The sequence below is a fragment of the Leucoraja erinacea genome, chromosome 5 (genome assembly GCF_028641065.1).
Source record: "Leucoraja erinacea ecotype New England chromosome 5, Leri_hhj_1, whole genome shotgun sequence".
NCBI classification, from domain to species: Eukaryota; Metazoa; Chordata; class Chondrichthyes; order Rajiformes; family Rajidae; genus Leucoraja; species Leucoraja erinaceus.
This window is the reverse complement of record NC_073381.1, coordinates 27398732-27420507: the sequence shown is the minus strand read 5'-3', so window position 1 is coordinate 27420507 and position 21776 is coordinate 27398732. Positions and strand designations below refer to the sequence as shown.

Below are 21776 nucleotides of genomic sequence, written 5' to 3'. Positions count from 1 at the left end.
AAAAAGGCAGTGGATTTAGTCTTCTCCACTTGCTGTCTATCATAGTGTTGTCAAAAACTGCATGTAACATTTACAAATGATTATTTGGGAATTCAAGATGTGTGTGTTTTTTAGTTTTTATTATTATTATTATTATTATTATTATTATTATTATTATTATTATTATTTATAAGTTAAGATATTTCTGGTCAAAGTAATAGACAAATAACATGCACATTCAATTTTCCAAAACAGTTCATGCACATACACTTTAATACTTGAATTTATTTATTGATAAAATGCTGATATTGATATAATATTGATAAAGTGAAAGCCGTGAAAGAATGGATCGACTGGGCTTGTATTCACTGGAATTTAGAAGAATGAGAGGGGGTCTTATAGAAACATATAACATTCTTAAGGGATTGGACAGGCTAGATGCAGGAAAAATGTTCTCGATGTTGGGGGAGTCCAGAACCAGGGGTCACAGTTTAAGAATAAACCAACCCAGAGGGTTGTGAATCTGTGCAATTCTCTGCCACAGAAGATAGTGGAGGCCAATTCACGGGAAGTTTCCAAGAGAGAGTTAGATATAGCTCTTAAGGCTAATGGAATCAAGGAATATGGGGAGAAAGCAGGAATTTTGGATGATCAGCCATGATCATATTTAATAGTGATGCTGGCTCGAAGGGCCAGATGGCCTACTCCTGCACATTTTCTGTTTCAATGATACTATGTGTACTTGACTAACAATTGTATTGATTGGGTACCATCCTTGTGTACTGAATAGTCAAAAGTGTATATTTACTTAATGAGTTTATAAACCCGTGTTGATGGTGTTTGCAAAGAAAGGTTTGTGGTTAAAACAGTACTCTGTACCCATTTTTGGGAATAGGGAAGAATTCCGGGTAGTCTCAATTCAGCACTTTGTGAAAATTGTTTATGTTAATGAACATATTACAAAATTGGTACTGAAAACGTCATGTCAAATGTCGGCCTTGGCTTTGGAATTTACAGAGTTGATTCCCATTTTTTTCCCCTTTTGGGCTTCCAAAAGGCAAGACAGAATTCCAGGAATGACTGCTTTTTCCTCAAAATGCATTTAATACAGATTCAAATAAAGTGAGAGAGTGATAAACTTACCCAGTAAAGTCAGCTGAATATAGTCCATAATCAAAGAGGTATACTCTGCTAACTTGGCACAGGGTGAGGTATCCAAAAGCAATGACAAAACAGAACCTAAAAAAAATTGAACGTTTTTAAGCATTTAATTATGTACATTCAAAATTGGGACTGGGAAACACATTCTGTAAATGGGCTGGATGGGTTGGAGTTTGTAAAATGTGTGCAGGATAGTTTTTTGCAACAATACATAGAAGTACCTACTAGAGAAGGGGCGGTACTGGACCTCATGTTAGGAAATGAGATGGGTCAGGTGGCAGAGGTATGCGTTGGGGAACAGTTCGGGTCCAGTGATCACAATACCATTAGTTTCAATATAATTATGGAGAGGGACAAAACTGGACCTAGGGTTGAGATTTATGATTGGAGAAAGGCTAACTTTGAGGAGATGCGAAAGGATTTAAAAGGAGTAAATTGGGACAGTATGTTTTATGGGAAAGATGTGGAAGAGAAATGGAGTACATTTAAAGGTGAAATTTTAAGAGTACAGAATATTTTTGTCCCTCTTCGGTTGAAAGGAAATCGGAAAAATTGTAAAGAGCCATGGTTTTCAAGGGAAATTGGACACTTGGTTCGGAAAAAGAGGGAGATCTACAATAGTTATAGGCAGCATGGAGTAAATGAGGTGCTTGAGGAGTATAAAGAATGTAAAAAGAATCTTAAGAAAGAAATTAGAAAAGCTAAAAGAAGATATGAGGTTGCTTTGGCAAGTAAGGTAAAAGTACATCCGAAGGGTTTCGACCGCTATATTAATAGCAAAAGGATAGCGAGGGATAAAATTGGTCCATTAGAGAGTCAGAGTGGCCAACTATCTGCAGAGCCAAAAGAGATGGGGGAGATATTGAACAGTTTCTTTTCTTCGGTATTCACCAAGGAGAAGGATATTGAATTATGTGAGGTAAGGGAAACAAGTAGAGTAGCTATGGAAACTATGAGGATCAAAGAAGAGAAAGTACTGACACTTTTGAGAAATATAAAAGTGGATAAGTCTCCAGGTCCGGACAGGATATTCCCTAGGACATTGAGGGAAGTTAGTGTAGAAATAGCAGGGGCTATGGCAGAAATATTTCAAATGTCATTAGAAACGGGAATAGTGCCGGAGGATTGGCGTACTGCGCATGTTGTTCCATTGTTTAAAAAGGGGTCTAAGAGTAAACCTAGCAATTATAGACCTGTTAGTTTGACGTCAGTGGTGGGCAAATTAATGAAAAGAATACTTAGAGATAATATATATAAGCATCTGGATAAACAGGGTCTGATTAGGAACAGTCAACATGGATTTGTGCCTGGAAGGTCATGTTTAACTAATCTTCTTGAATTTTTTGAAGATGTTACTCGGGAAATTGATGAGGGTAACGCAGTGGATGTTGTGTATATGGACTTCAGTAAGGCCTTTGACAAGGTTCCTCATGGAAGGTTGGTTAAGAAGGTTCAATGGTTGGGTATTAATGGTGGAGTAGCAAGATGGATTCAACAGTGGCTGAATGGGAGATGCCAGAGAGTAATGGTGGATGGTTGTTGTCAGGTTGGAGACCAGTGACGAGTGGGATGCCACAGGGATCTGTGTTGGGTCCACTGTTGTTTGTCATGTACATCAATGATCTGGATGATGGTGTGGTAAATTGGATTAGTAAGTATGCAGATGATACTAAGATAGGTGGGGTTGCGGGTAATGAAGTAGAGTTTCAAAGTCTACAGAGAGATTTATGCCAGTTGGAAGAGTGGGCTGAAAGATGGCAGATGGAGTTTAATGCTGATAAGTGTGAGGTGCTACATCTTGGCAGGACAAATCAAAATAGGACGTACATGGTAAATGGTAGGGAATTGAAGAATGTAGGTGAACAGAGGGATCTGGGAATAACTGTGCACAGTTCCCTGAAAGTGGAATCTCATGTAGATAGGGTGGTAAAGAAAGCTTTTGGTGTGCTGGCCTTTATAAATCAGAGCATTGAGTATAGAAGTTGGGATGTAATGTTAAAATTGTACAAGGCATTGGTGAGGCCAATTCTGGAGGATGGTGTACAATTTTGGTCGCCTAATTATAGGAAGGATGTCAACAAAATAGAGAGAGTACAGAGGAGATTTACTAGAATGTTGCCTGGATTTCAGCAACTAAGTTACAGAGAAAGGTTGAACAAGTTAGGGCTTTATTCTTTGGAGCGCAGAAGGTTAAGGGGGGACTTGATAGAGGTTTTTTAAATGATGAGAGGGATAGACAGAATTGACGTGGAAAAGCTTTTCCCACTGAGAGTAGGGAAGATTCAAACAAGGGGACATGACTTGAGAATTAAGGGACTGAAGTTTAGGGGTAACATGAGGGGGAACGTCTTTACTCAGAGAGTGATAGCTGTGTGGAATGAGCTTCCAGTGAAGGTGGTGGAGGCAGGTTCGTTTTTATCATTTACAAATAAATTGGATAGTTATATGGATGGGAAGGGAATGGAGGGTTATGGTCTGAGCGCAGGTATATGGGACTAGGGGAGATTAGGTGTTCGGCACGGACTAGAAGGGTCGAGATGGCCTGTTTCCGTGCTGTAATTGTTATATGGTTAAAATTAGTTTCCAGTAACTTGCTTTTTTTTTTGTAACATTTCATCTCTTCTCATAATAATTCTACTTATTTTATTATTTTTTCAGGTGGTGGGCAAACTGAACCTTTGCAGTTTTTCTAATGAAGGTACTCATGTGATACCACTGGGTAAGCAGTTCCAGGATTCAGTCACAATGAGAATGGAAGGCGATGCTGTATGAAGTTAAGAGGGAAAATACAAACAGTACTCTTGCCATTTGCTGTTGCTCTTCTTGGTGTTCATATTCATAGGTTTGGAAAACACTCTCAGAGAAACTTCGGTGACCAACTGTCGTGCACAGCCTAGATGGTGCACGCACCAACAAAAGGCTTTGGCGGAGATAACAATAAATGTTTAAATTGGATGGGCAGAGTACTGTAAGAAATACTGTAGTAGAATTTAAAACACCCATTTTGGTGTGCCAGCAATATCAACTACAAAACTTTCCTTCATTCCAAAATGATTTCTTCATTTTTGCACCAGCTATCACTCAACTTACTGCTCTCTCCAGAAAATCAAGATTAGCTGACACATGTTCACCGCTGCCCTCAACCCGTGCCTGGCCTGTTGGTTTTTCACCTTGGCAACAGTCTGGTTCTTGGCTGGAGTAACACTCAAGGGCCAAAGTACATTAAACTGACGTTTAACTTCGCAACTGTTTTTTTTTTCCAGTGTCAGAACCAATTCTGTAATCTTTCTATTTATTCAGTTCCACAGATAAAACATCAGTGTAACCACTAATTCTCTACAACTCAAACAATTTATTGACCGCTGACCGCTGAACTAGGGATGCCAATTCTGCCTTTCAAGTATAAAGGGCAGCTTGTGGACAGGGCTTGTTCAACCGCAAAGGGAATGGTTCCCAAATACATCTGCTGAGAGAATCATTCCAAATGAAGTTTTAATTACAATCTAGAAGTCCGTCCCAGCCAGTGGCGATAGCCAACTAAAATCCTGGGGTTTTAGTCCCAGAATATTCAACTCAAGACCAATCCAGGACTTAATCCTTGTATGTGTGGGAAGGAACTGCAGATGCTGGTTTAAACCGAAGATAGACCCAAAAACCTGGAGTAACTCAGCGGGACAGGCAGCATCACTGGAGAGAAGGAATGGGTGATGTTCAAGAGTTTATTGTCATGTGTCCCAGATAGGACAATGAAATTCTTGCTTTGCTTCTACACAACAGAATATAGAACAGATAAAGTGCAATGGGCTATTAATAATCAGAGTTTTGTTTGAGTTTAGTTTAATAGCCTGATGGCTGTGGGGAGGGAAGTAACTCTTCCTGAACCTGGACGTTGCAGATTTCAGGCTCCTGTACTGTCTACTTGAAGGAAGCGGGGAGATGAGTGTGTGGCCAGGATGGTGTGGGTCCTTGATGATGCTGGCAGCCTTTTTGAGGCAGCGACTGCGATAGATCCCCTCGATGGTAGGGAGGTCAGAGCCGATGATGGACTGGGCAGTGCTTGCAACGTTTTGCAGTCTTTTCCTTTCCTGGGCGCTCAAGTTGCTGAACCTAGCCACGATGCAACCAGTCTGCATGCTCTCTACTGTGAACCTGTAGAAGTTCGAGAGAGTCCTCCTTGAGATACTGACTCTCCGTAATCTTCTCAGGAATTAGAGGCGCTGATATGCTTTCTTTATAATTGCATCAGAGTTCTCGGACTACGAGAGATTTTCAGAGATATGCACGCCCAGGAATTTGAAGCTCTTGACCTTCTCCACCATTGACCTGTTGATATAAACGGGACTATGTGTTCCCATACTACCCCTTCCAAAGTCCACAATCAATTCCTTGGTTTTGCTGGTGTTGAGAGCCAGGTTATTGTGCTGGCAACATTTGGTCAAACGGTTGATGTCACTTCTATACTCCGACTCATTTCCATCAGTGATACGTCCCACAACAGTGATGTCGTCAGCAAACTAAATGGAGTTCACACTATGTCCGGCTACGCAGTCATGAGTATTGAGTGAGTACAGCAGGGGACTGGGCACGCAGCCTTGAGGTGCTCCCATGCTGATTGTTATCGAAGCTGACACATTTCCACCAATACGGACAGACTGTGGTCCGTGAATGAGGAAGTCGAGGATCCAATTGCAGAGGGATGCGCAGAGACCCAGTTCTGAGAGTTTGGTAACCAGCTTGGAGGAGATGATTGGGTTAAATGCCGAGCTGTAGTCAATGAATAACAGCCTGACATATGAGTTTTTGTTGTCCAGAGCAGAGTGGAGGGCCAACGAGATCGCATCCACCGTTGATCTGTTGTGGCGGTAAGCGAACTGCAGTGGGTCAAGGTTTTTGTCGAGGTAGGAGTTGATTTGCTCCATGATCAACCTCTCAATGCACTTCATCATCACCGACATAAGTACCACTGGTCGATGGTCATTGTGGCACGTCACCTTGCTCTTCTTGGGCACTGGTATAATTGATGCCCTTTTAAAGCAGATGTGAACCTCGGACCTCAGTGAGAGGTTGAAAATGTTCGTATAAACTCTAGCCAGTTGGCCCGCACAGGTTTTTAAAACACAACCGGGTATGCCATCAGATCCAGGCGCTTTCTGAGGGTTCACCCATCTGAAGGATTTCCTGACGTCGACCTCAGTGACTGTGACCGAAATACTATCACAGCGAATGGGGGCTCGAGAAGGCACATCATTGTTCTCCCTAGCAAAGCGTGCGTAAAACGCATAGAAACATAGAAACATTAGGTGCAGGAGTAGGCCATTCGGCCCTTCGAGCCTGCACCGCCATTCAATATGATCATGGCTGATTATCCAACTCAGTATCCCGTACCTGCCTTCTCTCCATACCCCCTGATCCCCTTAGCCACAAGGGCCACATCTAACTCCCTCTTAAATATAGCCAATGAACTGGCCTCAACTACCCTCTGTGGCAGAGAGTTCCAGAGATTCACCACTCTCTGTGTGAAAAAAGTTCTTCTCATCTCGGTTTTAAAGGATTTCCCCCTTATCCTTAAGCTGTGACCCCTTGTCCTGGACTTCCCTAACATCGGGAACAATCTTCCTGCATCTAGCCTGTCCAACCCCTTAAGAATTTTGTAAGTTCTATAAGATCCCCTCTCAATCTCCTAAATTCTAGAGAATATAAACCAAGTCTATCCAGTCTTTCTTCATAAGACAGTCCTGACATCCCAGGAATCAGTCTGGTGAACCGTCTCTGCACTCCCTCTATGGCAATAATGTCCTTCTTCAGATTTGGAGACCAAAACTGTATGCAATACTCCAGGTGTGGTCTCACCAAGACCCTGTACAACTGCAGTAGAACCTCCCTGCTCCTATACTCAAATCCTTTTGCAATGAAAGCTAACATACCATTCGCTTTCTTTACTGCCTGCTGCACCTGCATGCCTACCTTCAATGACTGGTGTACCATGACACCCAGGTCTCGCTGCATCTCCCCCTTTCCCAATCGGCCACATTTAGATAATAGTCTGCTTTCCCGTTTTTGCCACCAAAATGGATAACCTCACATTTATCCACATTGTACTGCATCTGCCAAACATTTGCCCACTCACCCAGCCTATCCAAGTCACCTTGCAGTCTCCTAGCATCCTCCTCACAGCTAACACTGCCCCCCAGCTTATTGTCATCCGCAAACTTGGAGATATTGCATTCAATTCCCTCATCCAGATCATTAATATATATTGTAAATAGCTGGGGTCCCAGCACTGAGCCTTGCGGTACCCCACTAGTCACTGCCTGCCATTGTGAAAAGGACCCGTTTACTCCTACTCTTTGTTTCCTGCCAGCCAGTTCTCTATCCACATCAATACTGAACCCCCAATGCCTTGTGTTTTAAGTTTGTATACTAATCTCTTATGTGGGACCTTGTCGAAAGCCTTCTGGAAGTCCAGATACACCACATCCACTGGTTCTCCCCTATCCACGCTACTAGTTACATCCTTGAAAAATTCTATAAGATTCGTCAGACATGATTTACCTTTCGTAAATCCATGCTGACTTTGTCCAATGATTTCACCACTTTCCAAATGTGCTGCTATCCCATCTTTAATAACTGACTCTAGCAGTTTTCCCACTACCGATGTTAGACTAACTGGTCTGTAATTCCCCATTTTCTCTCTCCCTCCCTTCTTAAAAAGTGGGGTTACGTTTGCTACCCGCCAATCTTCAGGAACTACTCCAGAATCTAAAGAGTTTTGAAAGATTATTACTAATGCATCCACTATTTCTGGAGCTACTTCCTTAAGTACTCTGGGATGCAGCCTATCTGGCCCTGGGGATTTATCGGCCTTTAATCCATTCAATTTACCCAACACCACTTCCCGGCTAACCTGGATTTCACTCAATTCCTCCAACTCCTTTGACCCGCGGTCCCCTGCTATTTCCGGCAAATTATTTATGTCTTCCTTAGTGAAGACGGAACCAAAGTAGTTATTCAATTGGTCCGCCATATCCTTGTTCCCCATGATCAACTCACCTGTTTCTGACTGCAAGGGACCTACATTTGTTTTAACTAATCTCTTTCTTTTCACATATCTATACAAACTTTTGCAGTCAGTTTTTATGTTCCCTGCCAGTTTTCTTTCATAATCTATTTTCCCTTTCCTAATTAAGCCCTTTGTCCTCCTCTGCTGGTCTTTGAATTTCTCCCAGTCCTCCGGTATGCTGCTTTTTCTGGCTAATTTGTACGCATCATCCTTCGCTTTGATACTATCCCTGATTTCCCTTGTTATCCATGGATGTACTACCTTCCCTGATTTATTCTTTTGCCAAACTGGTATGAACAATTTTTGTAGTTCATCCATGCAGCCTTTAAATGTCTTCCATTGCATATCCACCGTCAACCCTTTTCGAATTAATTGCCAGTCAATCTTGGCCAATTCACGTCTCATACCCTCAAAGTTACCTTTCTTTAAGTTCAGAACCATTGTTTCTGAATTAACAATGTCACTCTCCATCCTAATGAAGCATTGAGCTCGTCAGGGAGTGAAGGTTCACTGACATGTGAGCTGCCTCCTGATTTCCCCTTGTCGGAGGTGACGGCATTCTGATCAGGGATTCCCTTACCATCGCTAACATTGGGAGTTCTCAGTAGCGCTAATGCATTTAAACGTTGATTTCAGTGGATTTTCTGATGCAGGCGAGTTCATAAATGCTGTATCTTACTGTTTTTCTTTGCGCCGTTCGCAAAATGTCGCTGGAGGTAGGCGCCATCTTGTTTCGGGTCGAGACCAGTGTCTGAAGAAGGGTTTCGACCCGAAACGTCACCCACTTAATTCTTGTAGGCCAGTTGTCTGGTTGGTGAAAATTGAAAGGAAAATGGGCATCCCGTATTGATCTCTTATTGGACAGACAAATTCTTTATTAAATCATCTTATGGTCACATCTAAGGAAGAGATCATTCAATAAAATTCATTTTTTTTCAGCTCTCTACCAGAGAGGTTCACTGGTTTTATTTCCCCAATCATTTTTAAGCCTTGCTAATTTTTCTTCACCATTTATTCAATTTCCTCTTGAAGCCACAATGGAATTGTGTCCACCATATTCCATATTCCAGCTACGCACTGCAAAAGAGTTCTTCCATGTATCACTCTTAATTATCTTTCCTTTATTTTATACTTGCGATCTGTTGCTTTGTATGCTGCCAAAGGAAACAATCGCCCATTATTCACTCTGCCCAGTCCCCTCGTTTTGCATACTTCTGCAAATTCTCTCCTCAGCCTTCTCTTCTCCAAAGAAAACAGTCCTAGCGTCTGTAATCTATCCATGTAATTTTAGTCCCTTATCCCCAAAACTGTTCTCGTAAATATTTTCTGGATTCTTGCCAAAACCTTCACATTCTTCTTGCAATGCGGTGACCAGAATGGAACACAATACTTCAGTTAAGACCAGACGCAGGTTTTAAGAGATCTAACGCAAGCTCCTTGCTTTTATACATTATGCATTGAAACCCAAACTCAAGTGTGGCTTATTAACTACCTTTACAACCTATCCTGCCACATTCAACCATTGCGCACACCTGCACAAAAATTCCCCTTCTCTTTTACAGCAACATTTCTCTATTCAATACAAATGGCAATCAAAGTCCTTCTCTTCCCGGTTCTCCTGCAGTGATGACTCATAACAATTAAAGGTCAGCCTTTCACCACCAGCTCGGCTACATCTTCAACAGTGTTGTAAATACTAATCCCGCCCACCAACAGCACTGTGTACCATTTACATAAGTCAATAGTCAATAGTCAATAGTCTATTTATTTGTCATTTGGACCCATGGAGGTCCAAATGAAATGCCGTTTCTGCAGCCATACATTACACACAAATAGACCCCAGACACAACATAATTACATTTTACATAAACATCCATCACATAGCTGTGATGGAAGGCCAAAAAAACTTCTCTCTCCACTGCACTCTCCCCCCCCCCCCCGATGTCAGAGTCAAAGTCAAAGCCCCCGGCTGGCGATGGCGATTGTCCCGCGGCCATTAAAGCCACGCCGGGTGGTGCGAGGTCGCACACCGGGTCTTGGTGTTAAAGACCCCGGTGTGCGCTCGCAGAGTCCCGCGGCCATTCCAAGCCGCGCGGGGCAGTGGTGTTAGGCCCCGCTCCAGGAGCTCTTCGACCCCGCAACTCGGGCGGGAGAAGTCGCCGTTGCAGGAGCCTCGAAAAGCGGTCTCCCTCCAGGGAGCCGCGGGCTCCCGGTGCCGCCGTCCACAGACCTGTCGTTGGAGCCTCCGCATCAGCAGCGGCAGTGGCAGCAGCAGCAGCAGCAGCAGCGGCAGCGGCAGCGGCAGCGGCAACGCTCCTCCACCGCTCCACCCGCTCCGGTCTCGGCCAGCTCCGCGACGGCGACGGTGAGTCGGAGCACCAGAGTCCCCGGCTTCTTCCTGTTGGAGGCCGCTCCTCGTTGCGGCCCCAACGACAACTGAGACCCCACGAGAAAAGGTCGGGTCTCCAGTGCAGGGAGAGATTCAAAAGTTTCCCCCCCCCCCCCCCCACCCCCCCCCCGCCCCAGCCCCCCCACACACACACCCCCAACATAAAATAACAAAAAACTACATAAAAACACAGACAAAAAATAATAAAAACGTGGACAGGCTGCAGTGGCCGCTGCTGACCAGAGTCGCGCCGCCTACCGGGAAAGTAGAGTTACATGTCTAGTTAACGCTAACAACACCCCATAAACCTGTGGATCTTCTCACCAGAAAGGATGAAGCAACAGACCTGCAAATGATTTCCAAGTCAGGAACCAACGATGGACAGAAAAAAAAATGGGTCTACCTAGGGTCACCTATTCATTTTCTCCAGAGATGCTGCCTGACCTGCTGAGTTACTCCAGCTTTTTGTGTCTGTCTTCAGTGTAAACCAGCATCTGCAGTTCCTTCCTACCCATGTAATCGTAAATTATTTGCAAGAGGTTACAAAGAATACGAGGAACGTGTCGAGTGCGCAGCCCTCCCCGTAAACATATACATGAGGCGCTGCCTCAAGAAGGCATCATTTATCATCAAGGATTCCCACTATCCAGGCCTTATTCTCTTCATGCTGGAATAATTGGGCAGAAATTACAGAAGCCCAAAGTCCTACATCACCACGTTGAGGAGCAGTTACTTTCCTGCGACCGTCAGGTTCTTGAAACTACCTGGCAATTCAGTAACAGAACATGGAGCATCTCTTGAACTCGCGTGAACTTGTTTTCTAATTGTGCTTTTACATTAGAGTCTTGTTGCTGCGCAGTCTTTTTCTTTTTCATTGTCTAGTAAAATTTATGTACAACTTACGCTTTGCATGTTGTCCGAGTATGTGTCTCTGATGCTGCTGCAAGCAAGATGGACATTGAACTTCTGCCTTATCGCACTTGTGCACAACAATAAACTTCACTTGACTGGCACACAGAGCGAATCTAGGGCATGTAGCGATTATTTTGTAAGGAGCGGTTTGCCGACAAAATATCAATACAAGTAGAGGATGTGGAAATCACAGAATAGCACGAAAATTGTACTGGAATGACAAATTGAATGAAAAAAAAGGTTGTCAAGTTTGGGATGGCTTGTAGACAGGTTACTGATGCAGGTGGAGATAATGCCACACCTCCAATCTTTCCTGGAACAGGGCAGGTATCAGCAGAGTGGAAACAGAAAATGTAAGAACATAGGTCAAGAAAGTAATTGCGTTGTTACAAACAAGAATCAGAAGCAGAGATTTGAAAATATTTAAGTTAATTAAGGAGAGGAACCATGGATCAAGATATCTTGAAGTCGCAGCAACAAAAGGAACAAAGACTGATTACAAGATGTTCTAGGGAAGGGAAAGCAGTGGATATGGTCTACATGGATTTGGAGAAAGCATTTGACAAACTACCACAATAAAAGCCAGTTACTGGAATTGACGCTCATGGAATAGGAGGTCAAAGTGAATTTAGTTAAAGTATTTCCCTTAAAGATAGGGAAAGCACGTCATGATAGAAGCATGATAGAAGGCTGTTTTTCAGATCGGAGAATGGGGAGTTGTGGCGACCAAGGATCAGTGGGGGGACTACGCTTTTGTTTTGCTACATATACACTTTAGTTTAGATAAAGCATGGAAAGAGGCCTTTCTGCCACTGTGTCCACACCGACCTGCAATCACCCATACACAAATTCTATCCTACACACTAGAGACAATGTTATAGAATCCAATTAACCTACAAGGATTAGAGGGGATCTCATTGAAACATATAAGAGGCTTGGACACGCTAGAGGCAGGAAACATGTTCCCGATGTTGGGGGGGGACCAGAACCAGGGGCCACAGATTAAGAATAAGGAGTAATCCATTTAGAACGGAGACGAGGAAAGACTTTTTCTCACAGAGAGCGGTGAGTCTGTGGAATTCTCTGTCTCAGAGGGCGGCGGAGGCAGGTTCTCTGGATGCTTTCAAGAGAGAGCTAGATAGGGCTCTTAAAAATAGCAGTCAGGGGATATGGGGAGAAGGCAGGAACGGGGTACTGATTGGGGATAATCACCCATGATCACATTGAATGGCGGTGCTGGCTCGAAGGGCCGAATGGCCTATTCCTGCACCTATTGTCTATTGTCTACAAACCTGCACGTCGTCGGAATGTGGAGAAAACACATGCAGTCACAGGGAGAAGATGTAAACTCTGTACAGAGAACACAGGTCAGGCCACATCTGTAGTGCTATGAGCAAATTTGGACCCCATATCTGAGGAAGGATGTGCTGGCTCTGGAGAGCATCCAGAGGAGGTTTACAAGAATGATTCCAGGAACGAGTGGGTCAGCATATGATGAGTGTTTGACAGCACTGGGCCTCTACTCACTGGAGTTTAGGCTGAAGAGGGACATTGAAACTTACAGAATAAGGAAAGGCATAACATTTGAAAACATTTGTTGTGCAACAAAATTAAGTAGTATTACCCAAAATTAAAAATCTTCTGGCTAGATTTACTAATGGGGTGTCACAATACAAACTATCAAACTTTGCACAACGTTGAACATTAACCACACGGACATGCAGCTTCTGGTGTGTTCCAGTTTAACTTCCAATAAAACTGCCAGCAGTGCTGCAAGTTATTTGCAATACAGAAATGAAGACGGGAAGCCATATTTCATTTCCTCTCGCACATTCAAGGAAAATCAATACAGAACTTCAGGCATGTCATCCATAACCAGAAGTCTGTTTAGGGACAGCAACAACAAATGTTTTTTTGTTTAGATATAGTCACAAGAGATGCTTCTTTAAAAAAAAAGGTTAAAGTAAGGAAGATATATAAAATGCAGTCACCGTTGGTCTGTCCAGGAAGGGTTAAGCAACCAGTGATATTTGCAGATGCCCTTGCAGAATTTGGGATGAAAAGAACTTCCACAAAAAATGTTAAAAGTTGCATTTCTTTAGAAACCAAAAGTCTATGCCGATATTTGTGGGTATAAAATCGCTCACGTGTAGAGATCATATGGATTACAGATAAGGATGCAGAATAAAGTGCTGACTATTTTAGCAGCCACGCGCTCACTAATACCTGAAATAACTTAGCATTGGAGAAACTAAAATTACACCAGTGAGTATTTGTCAAGTCAAAGTTGTGTAATATTGTGCAAGTTTAATCTTCAAACAGCAGGTTAGCATGCAAATTATTTTACACATTAAAAAAGGTGTTAGATAAAGGAATTTACTTTCTCTCACGAGTGCCCACCACCCCACTCCCCGATACTGGACTCTAGTAGTGACTTAAAGCTGATAAATCCCATTAAGCTCTTAAACAAGGTAGTTCCGGAACAACATTGAGAAATCAACGTTCTAAATCCAAACCGAAGTTGCACTTGAACAAATATGGCTGCAATCACAAAGAAAGTTCATCAATGCCTGTACATCAGAAGCTTGAAACTTTGTCATGTCACCGAATATTCTCTCAACCCCCTACAGGTGTACAGTGGAGAGCATACTGACCGATTGCATCTCATGGCCAAGTTCAGTAACCCAAAATGCCAAACAAGGAGGTTGCAGAGAAAGGTGAGCGTTGCATTGCCTCAAGGCAGCAGCGAACATCAATAACCCACACCTCCCTGGCCATGCTCTCATCTAGGGAAGAAAGTATAGGAGCCTGAGAATCCGTACCTCCAGGTTCAAGAACAGCTTCTTCCTATCAACCATCAAGCTCCTTGAAACACCCTACACCCAAGCACTACCCTATCTCAGCACTGAACTAAAGACTTCACTATTATTGTACATGTATTTGGTATGTTCTATTATTTATCTCTTTGGTGACCCTCGGATCCACCGGGTGGCGCCAGCAGTGGCTGCCTCACCAACAGTCTGTCTGTCTGTCCCTTTTGTCGTTGTTTTTTTATTATGTGTTAAATGTATGTTTTTAATGTTCTTTAGCTTGCTTTAAATGGGGGGAGGGGGCCGGGAGTTGGGAGAAACTTTTTCTGATCTCTTATCTCGACGGAGATACGATTTTTTTTCCGTATCGTATCTCCGTCCGCACTGCGTCCGAACATTGATGAGTTGCCGGCCTTTGCTGGAGACCGACTTCGAGAGGTCCACTGCGGGCGCCTGCGGACTTACTATTGCGGAGTCCGGGATCCCTTTGCCAGCGATCGACCTCTGAGCTCTACTGCAGGTGCCTGCGGACTTTAACATCGTGGAGCTTGTGGTCTCTAGTTACAACAAGCTGCAGGAGCTTCGATCGCCCCGGTGCGAGAACGGCAGCGGGAGCTTCAATCGCCCCAATGAATGGTTCGACTGCACCGACCGCGGGAGAAAAATGAGGGAAGATTAGACTTTATTGCCTTCCATCACAGTGAGGAATGTGGGGAATCCACTGTGGTGGATGTTTATGGTAACTTTTATGCAGTTGTGTGTCTTGTTGCATTTTTTTGGTACGGCGCAGATCACTGTACCTTAATTGGTACACGTGACAATAAAAGACCTTCGAAACCTTCGACTATCCTTGATCGGACTTTGCTGGCTTTACTTGCATTTAACGTCGTTCCCTTATCATGTATTTATACACTGTAAATGGCTCGATTGTAATTATGTATTCTATTTCTGCTGACTGGATAGCACGCCACAAAACCGTTTCACTGTACCTTGCACATACACATTACAATGAACTCAACTAAACTGAATTAATAAGGCTGCAAAGCTGCAGCAAGTAAGAATTTCATTGTGCATATGATAATTAAATACTCTTGACTATCAAATTAAAAATTTATTACAGGTTTCAGGTGTATAGCTTGTTATTTACTGTGTGTGTCCTTCACAAGAGGGCAGCGCAGCCAGTTTTTTTTTTATCACATTAGCTACCTTCTTGAGGCAGTGCAATTTTCACCATTGTTTTTACAACCTCCAACATTCTTGGTCTTTTGAGTTACCGAACCAGGCCATGACGCAATCAGTCAGTGTGATCGACACTGTACAGCTGTAGAAGTTAGAGGGAGTAGTCGGTGACATGCCAAAATCTTCTCAAACCTCTGATGTACAGGCATTGATGAGCCTTCCTTGTAACTGTATCAATGTGTTGGGCCCAGGATAGATCAGAGCTGAACAAGCCCAGGAAACTTAACGTGTCGATTGTTGCCATGGCTGACCCACCAAAGACAGCAGGTTCATGGACTCTTGGCTTTCCCTTCTGTTCTGTCCTTAAATACATCTCGTACCCAATGGAATAGAAACATAGAAAATACGTGCAGGAGTAGGCCATTCGGCCCTTCAAGCCTGCACCGCCATTCAATATGATCATGGCTGATCATTCAACTCAGTATCCTGTACCTGCCTTCTCTCCATACCCCCTGATTCCTTTAGCCATAAGGGCCACATCGAACTCCCTCTTAAATATAGCCAATGAACTGGCCTCAACTACTTTCTGTGACACAGAATTCCACAGATTTACCACTCTCTGTGTGAAAAATGTTTTTCTCATCTCGGTCCTAAAAGATTTCCCCCTTATCCTTAAACTGTGACCCCTTGTTCTGGACTTCCCCAACATCGGGAACAATCTTCCTGCATCTAGCCTGTCTAACCTCTTAAGAAACCGCGTAAGATTCTATAAGATCCCCCCTCAATCTTCTAAATTCTAGCGAGTACAAGCCGAGTCTATCCAGTCTTTCTTCATATGAAAGTAGTGACATCCCAGGAATCAGTCTGGTGAACCTTCTCTGTGCTCCCTCTATGGCAAGAATGTATTTCCTCAGATTAGGAGACCAAAACTGTACGCAATTCTCCAGGTGTGGTCTCACCAAGACCCTGTACAACTGCAGTAGAACCTCCCTGCTCCTATACTCAAATCTTTTTGCTATGAATGCTAACCTACCATTCACTTTCTTCACTGTCTGCTGCACCTGCATGCCTACTTTCAATGACTGGTGTACCATGACACCCTGGTCTCGTTGCATCTACCCTTTTCCTAATCGGCCACCATTCAGATAATAGTCTACTTTCCTGTTTTTGCCACCAAAGTGGATAACCTCACATTTATCCACATTATACTGCATCTGCCATGCATTTGCCCACTCACCCAGCCTATCACCTTGCAGTCTCCTAGCATCCTCCTCACAGCTAACACTGCCCCCCAGCTTCGTGCCATCCACAAACTTGGAGATATTGCCTTCAATTCCCTCGTCCAAATCATTAATATATATTGTAAATAGCTGGGGTCCCAGCACTGAGCCTTGCGGTACCCCACTAGTCACTGCCTGCCATTGTGAAAAGGACCCGTTTACTCCTACTCTTTGCTTCCTGTCTGCCAGCCAGTTCTCTATCCACATCAATACTGAACCCCCAATGCTGTGTGCTTTAAGTTTGTATACTAATCTCTTATGTGGGACCTTGTCAAAAGCCTTCTTAAAGTCCAAATATAACACATCCACTGGTTCTCCCTTATCCACTCTACTAGTTACATCCTCAAAAAATTCTATAAGATTCGTCAGACATGATTTACCTTTCATAAATCCATGCTGACTTTGTCCAATGATTTCACCACTTTCCAAATGTGGTGCTATCCGACCTTTAATAACTGACTCTAGCAGTTTCCCCACTACCGATGTTAGACTAACTGGTCTGTAATTCCCAGTTTTCTCTATCCCTCCCTTTTTAAAAAAGTGGGGTTACATTAGCTACCCTCCAATCCTCAGGAACTATTCCAGAATCTAAAGAGTTTTGAAAAATTATCATTAAAGCATCCACTATTTCTGCGGCTACTTCCTTAAGTACTCTGGGATGCAGCCTATCTAGCCCTGGGGATTTATCGGCCTTTAATCCATTCAATTTACCTAACACCACTTCCCGGATAACCTGGATTTCACTCAGTTCCTCCATCTCATTTGACCCCCGGCCCCCTGCTATTTCCGGAAGATTATTTATGTCTTCTAGATGAACTGAACAACTTCTTTGCACGTTTTGATGCAGCAAACTCCACACCCAAGGGGAGAGCCAGTCCCTGCTTACAAACCGACCAGCCAGTCCTGACCATAGACCCGATGGACACACGGAGAACCCTGTCCAAGGTCAACCCGTGGAAAGCAGTCGGACCCGCCAACATCCCAGGACGTGTGCTCAAGGAATGTGCTGAGGAGTTAGCAGATGTGCTAACAGACATCTTTAACATTTCCCTTAGTCAAGCCATTGTCCCCACATGCCTCAAAACATCCACAATAATCCCCATAGCGAAGAAACCAGTTATTGCCTGCCTAAATGACTACCGCCCTGACCCCAATAATAATGAAGTGTTTTGAACGCCTGGTGAAACCCCACATTACTGCCAGCCTCCCCTCATCATTAGACCCCCTCCAGTTTGCCCCAACCGTTCTACAGAGAATGCCATCTCTACCACGCTGCACACAGTACTCACGCATCTGGAAAACAAAAACACATACGCCAGAATCCTGTACATTGACTTCAGCTCAGCGTTTAACACCATCATCCAGAGACTTGTGGAGAAACTAACCCTGCTGGGCCTCAACACCACCCTGTGTCACTGGATCTTGGACTTTCTGACAGAGAGACCGCAGTCAGTCCGTGTTGGCAAGAACACTTCAGGCTCAATCACGCTGAGCACTGGCTCCCCTCAAGGCTGTGTGCTTAGCCCTCTGTTGTTCACATTGCTCACACATGACTGTGCTGCCAGATTCAGGGACAATAAGATCATAAAATTTGCGGATGACACAACAGTGGTGGGACTCATCAGCGGAGATGACGAATCAATGTACAGGGAGGAAGTAAAACAACTAGTGGACTGGAGCGGCAAAAATAATCTAGAATTAAATGTCGACAAAACAAAGGAGATGGTTGTCGACTTCAGGAGGGCGCAGCCAAAGCATACACCCCTCAACATCAGTGGCACTGCAGTGGAGAGAGTGGAGAGCATAAAGTTCCTCGGTGTGCAAATTACAGACAGTCTCACCTGGTCCAGGAACATCACTGGGACTGTCAAACGGGCCCATCAGCGACTGCACTTCCTGAGGAAACTAAAACAGGCCTCACTCCCCACCAACATCCTCAGGACTTTCTACAGCGGTACGGTTGAGTCTGTACTCACGTACTGCATAAATACGTGGTACTCCACCTGCAACTGCTCGGACAGGAAGGCTCTGCAGAGGGTAGTGAGGGGAGCAGAGAGGATCATTGGCGTCTCCCTACCCTCGGTACAAGAACTGTTCCAGAGCCGCTGTCTGAAGAAAGCACAGAGAATTGCTAAGGACAAACTGTACCCCCTCCACATACACCTGGATCTCCTGCCATCAGGCAAGAGATATCGAAGCATCAAAGCCCGGACTACAAGACTGCTAAACAGCTTCCTACCACAGGCTGTGAAGCTGCTAAACAGTCACTCTGTACTCACAGTCACTTGATTCTGCGGCTGGCACGGACACTTTAATAACTGGCACTGGCCACTCAAATCAGCTGCCCCGGACATTTTTATGATTGGTTTTACTGTATTTAACGTTGTTGTTTTACCTGCTTTTAACTATTTATACTGTTCCATCAGGGACTGGATTGTTTTTAGTGTTATTATGTGTGAAATGTTTTAAATTTCATGTGCGATGCTCCGGCATTCCCTGGGAAACGTCTTTTCATTTTGCACTGTACAACTGTTGCTTGCACGATGACAATAAAGGTTGATTGATTGAAGACAGAACCAAAGTAGTTATTTAATTGGTCTGCCATGTCTTTGTTCCCCATGATCAATTCACCTGTTTCCGACTGCAATGGACCTACATTTGTTTTAACTAATCTTTTTCTCTTCACATATCTATAAAAACTTTTGCAGTCAGTTTTTATGTTCCCTGCCAGTTTTCTTTCATAATCTATTTTCCCTTTCCTAATTAAGCCCTTTGTCCTCCTCTGCTGGACTCTGAATTTCTCCCAGTCCTCTGGTAGGCTGCTTTTTCTGGCTAATTTGTACGCTTCATCTTTTGTTTTGATACTATCCCTGATTTCCCTTGTTATCTACGGATGCACTGCCTTCCCTGATATATTTTTTTGCCAAACTGGGATGAACAATTGTTGTAGTTCATCCATGCAGTCTTTAATGGGGAGAAGGAGAATTGGGTTAGAGATAGATAAGCCATGATTGAATGGCAGAGTAGACGATGGGCCAAATGGCCTAATTCTGCTCCTATCACATGACCTTATTAACCATATAACATATAACCATATAACAATTACAGCACGGAAACAGGCCATCTCGGCCCATCTTCTAGAACACTTATTCTCCCCTAGACCCATCTACCTGCACTCAGACCATAACCCTCCATTTCTTTCCCGTCCATATACCTATCCAATTTATTTTTAAATGATAAAATCGAACCTGCCTCCACCATTTCCACTGGAAGCTCATACCACACAGCTACCACTCTCTGAGTAAAGAAGTTCCCCCTCGTGTTACCCCTAAACTTCTGTCCCTTAATTCTGAAGTCATGTTCTCCTGTTTGAATCTTCCCATCTCTCAATGCGAAAAGCTTATCCACGTCAACTCTGTCTATCCCTCTCATCATTTTAAAGACCTCAGGGAACTATGCACAGTTATTCCTAGATCCTTCTGTTCAACTGCATTCCTCAATTCGCTACCATTTACCATGTAAAATTATTATATCTTCTTTTGACGTAACTAATACATGGTTTTTGGACATTATGCATTTGTTGGTTCCCCTTCATGAAGCATGCTCTACCTCTCTCAATAAATCGTGACACGCCAAACACACCTTTTTTTACCCCCCTCAATAAATGAAAGGTGTGCTAAACCCACTTTTCTTTCATGAATGAAAAGAGTCATGAGTTTATGAGTACATGAATCATATGCAGCAATAATGGAACAATTAAATTCTTACCTGCAGAAGCACAACAGGCTTGTAAATGCAATAGACAAATATAATTTAAAAGACTCAATTAATTATTAACCACAATACGATTACAACAAAACCTACAGTTTTTTGTGTAACCAAAGACAGTCTATAGAAGCTAGTCTGTAGTGTGTTCAAGAGCCTGATGGTTGGTGTGAAGAAGCTGTTCTTGAACCTGGTGGTTACGGATTTCAGGCTCCTGTACCATCTTCCCGATGGTAGGAGTAAAATTAGAATGTGGTAATGGTGATGTGGGTTTTTGAATCTTTCAAATCATACTGAACGCAAGAAGTCATTTCGAATACAGTACCTGTTTGTATTCTCCAACATTCAACCTTCAGTTATTTTCAAGGTACTTAAATAAACTTAAGTAACTACTCCCTCCTTTTTCCGAGAATGCCAAGACTGCATTGGCATGCATCGACAACACAGTCTTGAACTGGTATCTCAAATGAGAACAGCCAATTCATAACAACACACTTGCCTATGCCTCTTATGTTATCTTTGTGAGCATCAGTTTATGGTAATTTTTATGTAGTTGTGTGTCTTGTTGCTTTTTTGGTATGACTGTATGGCAAATCAAATTCCTTGTATGTTTTTACATACTTGGCTAATAAATTAATTACAATACTTACAATAAAAAACAGGAAATGGTTTTCCCTGCTAAAATCATGCAGGCAACTACATCTTACTCTTTTAATCAATGCATTAATTTATTTCTTGAGAGAGGGCAAATATCTTTATGTACCTTCTATACAAGTAGCCAGTATAATACAAAAATATAGATAATACTGAACACAATCTTCTGTTCACCTCTGACAATCCACAAACAGTCCAAAGAAGGTTGCCGACCCAAAACGTCACCTATCCAGGTTCTCCAGTGATGCTGCATGATCTGCTGAGTTACTCCAACACTTTGTTAAAAATAAATAGCTCCATAGTCTGCAGCTGGTCATCAGATGCTGCACAGCGGTAGAGTTGCTGCATTACAGCGCGAGAGACCCGTGTTCAATCCTGACAACGGGTCCTGTCTGTACAGAGTTTGTACGTTCTCCCCGTCACCGCGTGGGATTTCTCCGGGAACTCCGGATTCCTTCCACACTCCAAAGACGTACAGGTTTGTAGGTTAATTAGCTTTGATAAAATTGTAAATTGTCCTTAGTGCTAGTGTACGGGGTGATGGCTGGTCGGCGTGGACGCGATGGACCGGCAGGTCTGTTTCCGCG

General features: G+C 43.4%; 1 protein-coding gene across 1 annotated transcript in view; it reads right to left on the bottom strand.

Annotated features, from left to right (window-relative positions):
* LOC129697066 (lysophospholipid acyltransferase 2-like) overlaps positions 1–21776 on the bottom strand; it is a 128634-nt gene that overhangs the window by 47509 nt on the left and 59349 nt on the right. Inside the window, exon 4 of the mRNA XM_055635281.1 lies at positions 1123–1218. Within this exon, the coding sequence (XP_055491256.1) occupies positions 1123–1218 (96 nt within the window). The remainder of the gene's footprint in view (positions 1–1122; positions 1219–21776) is intronic.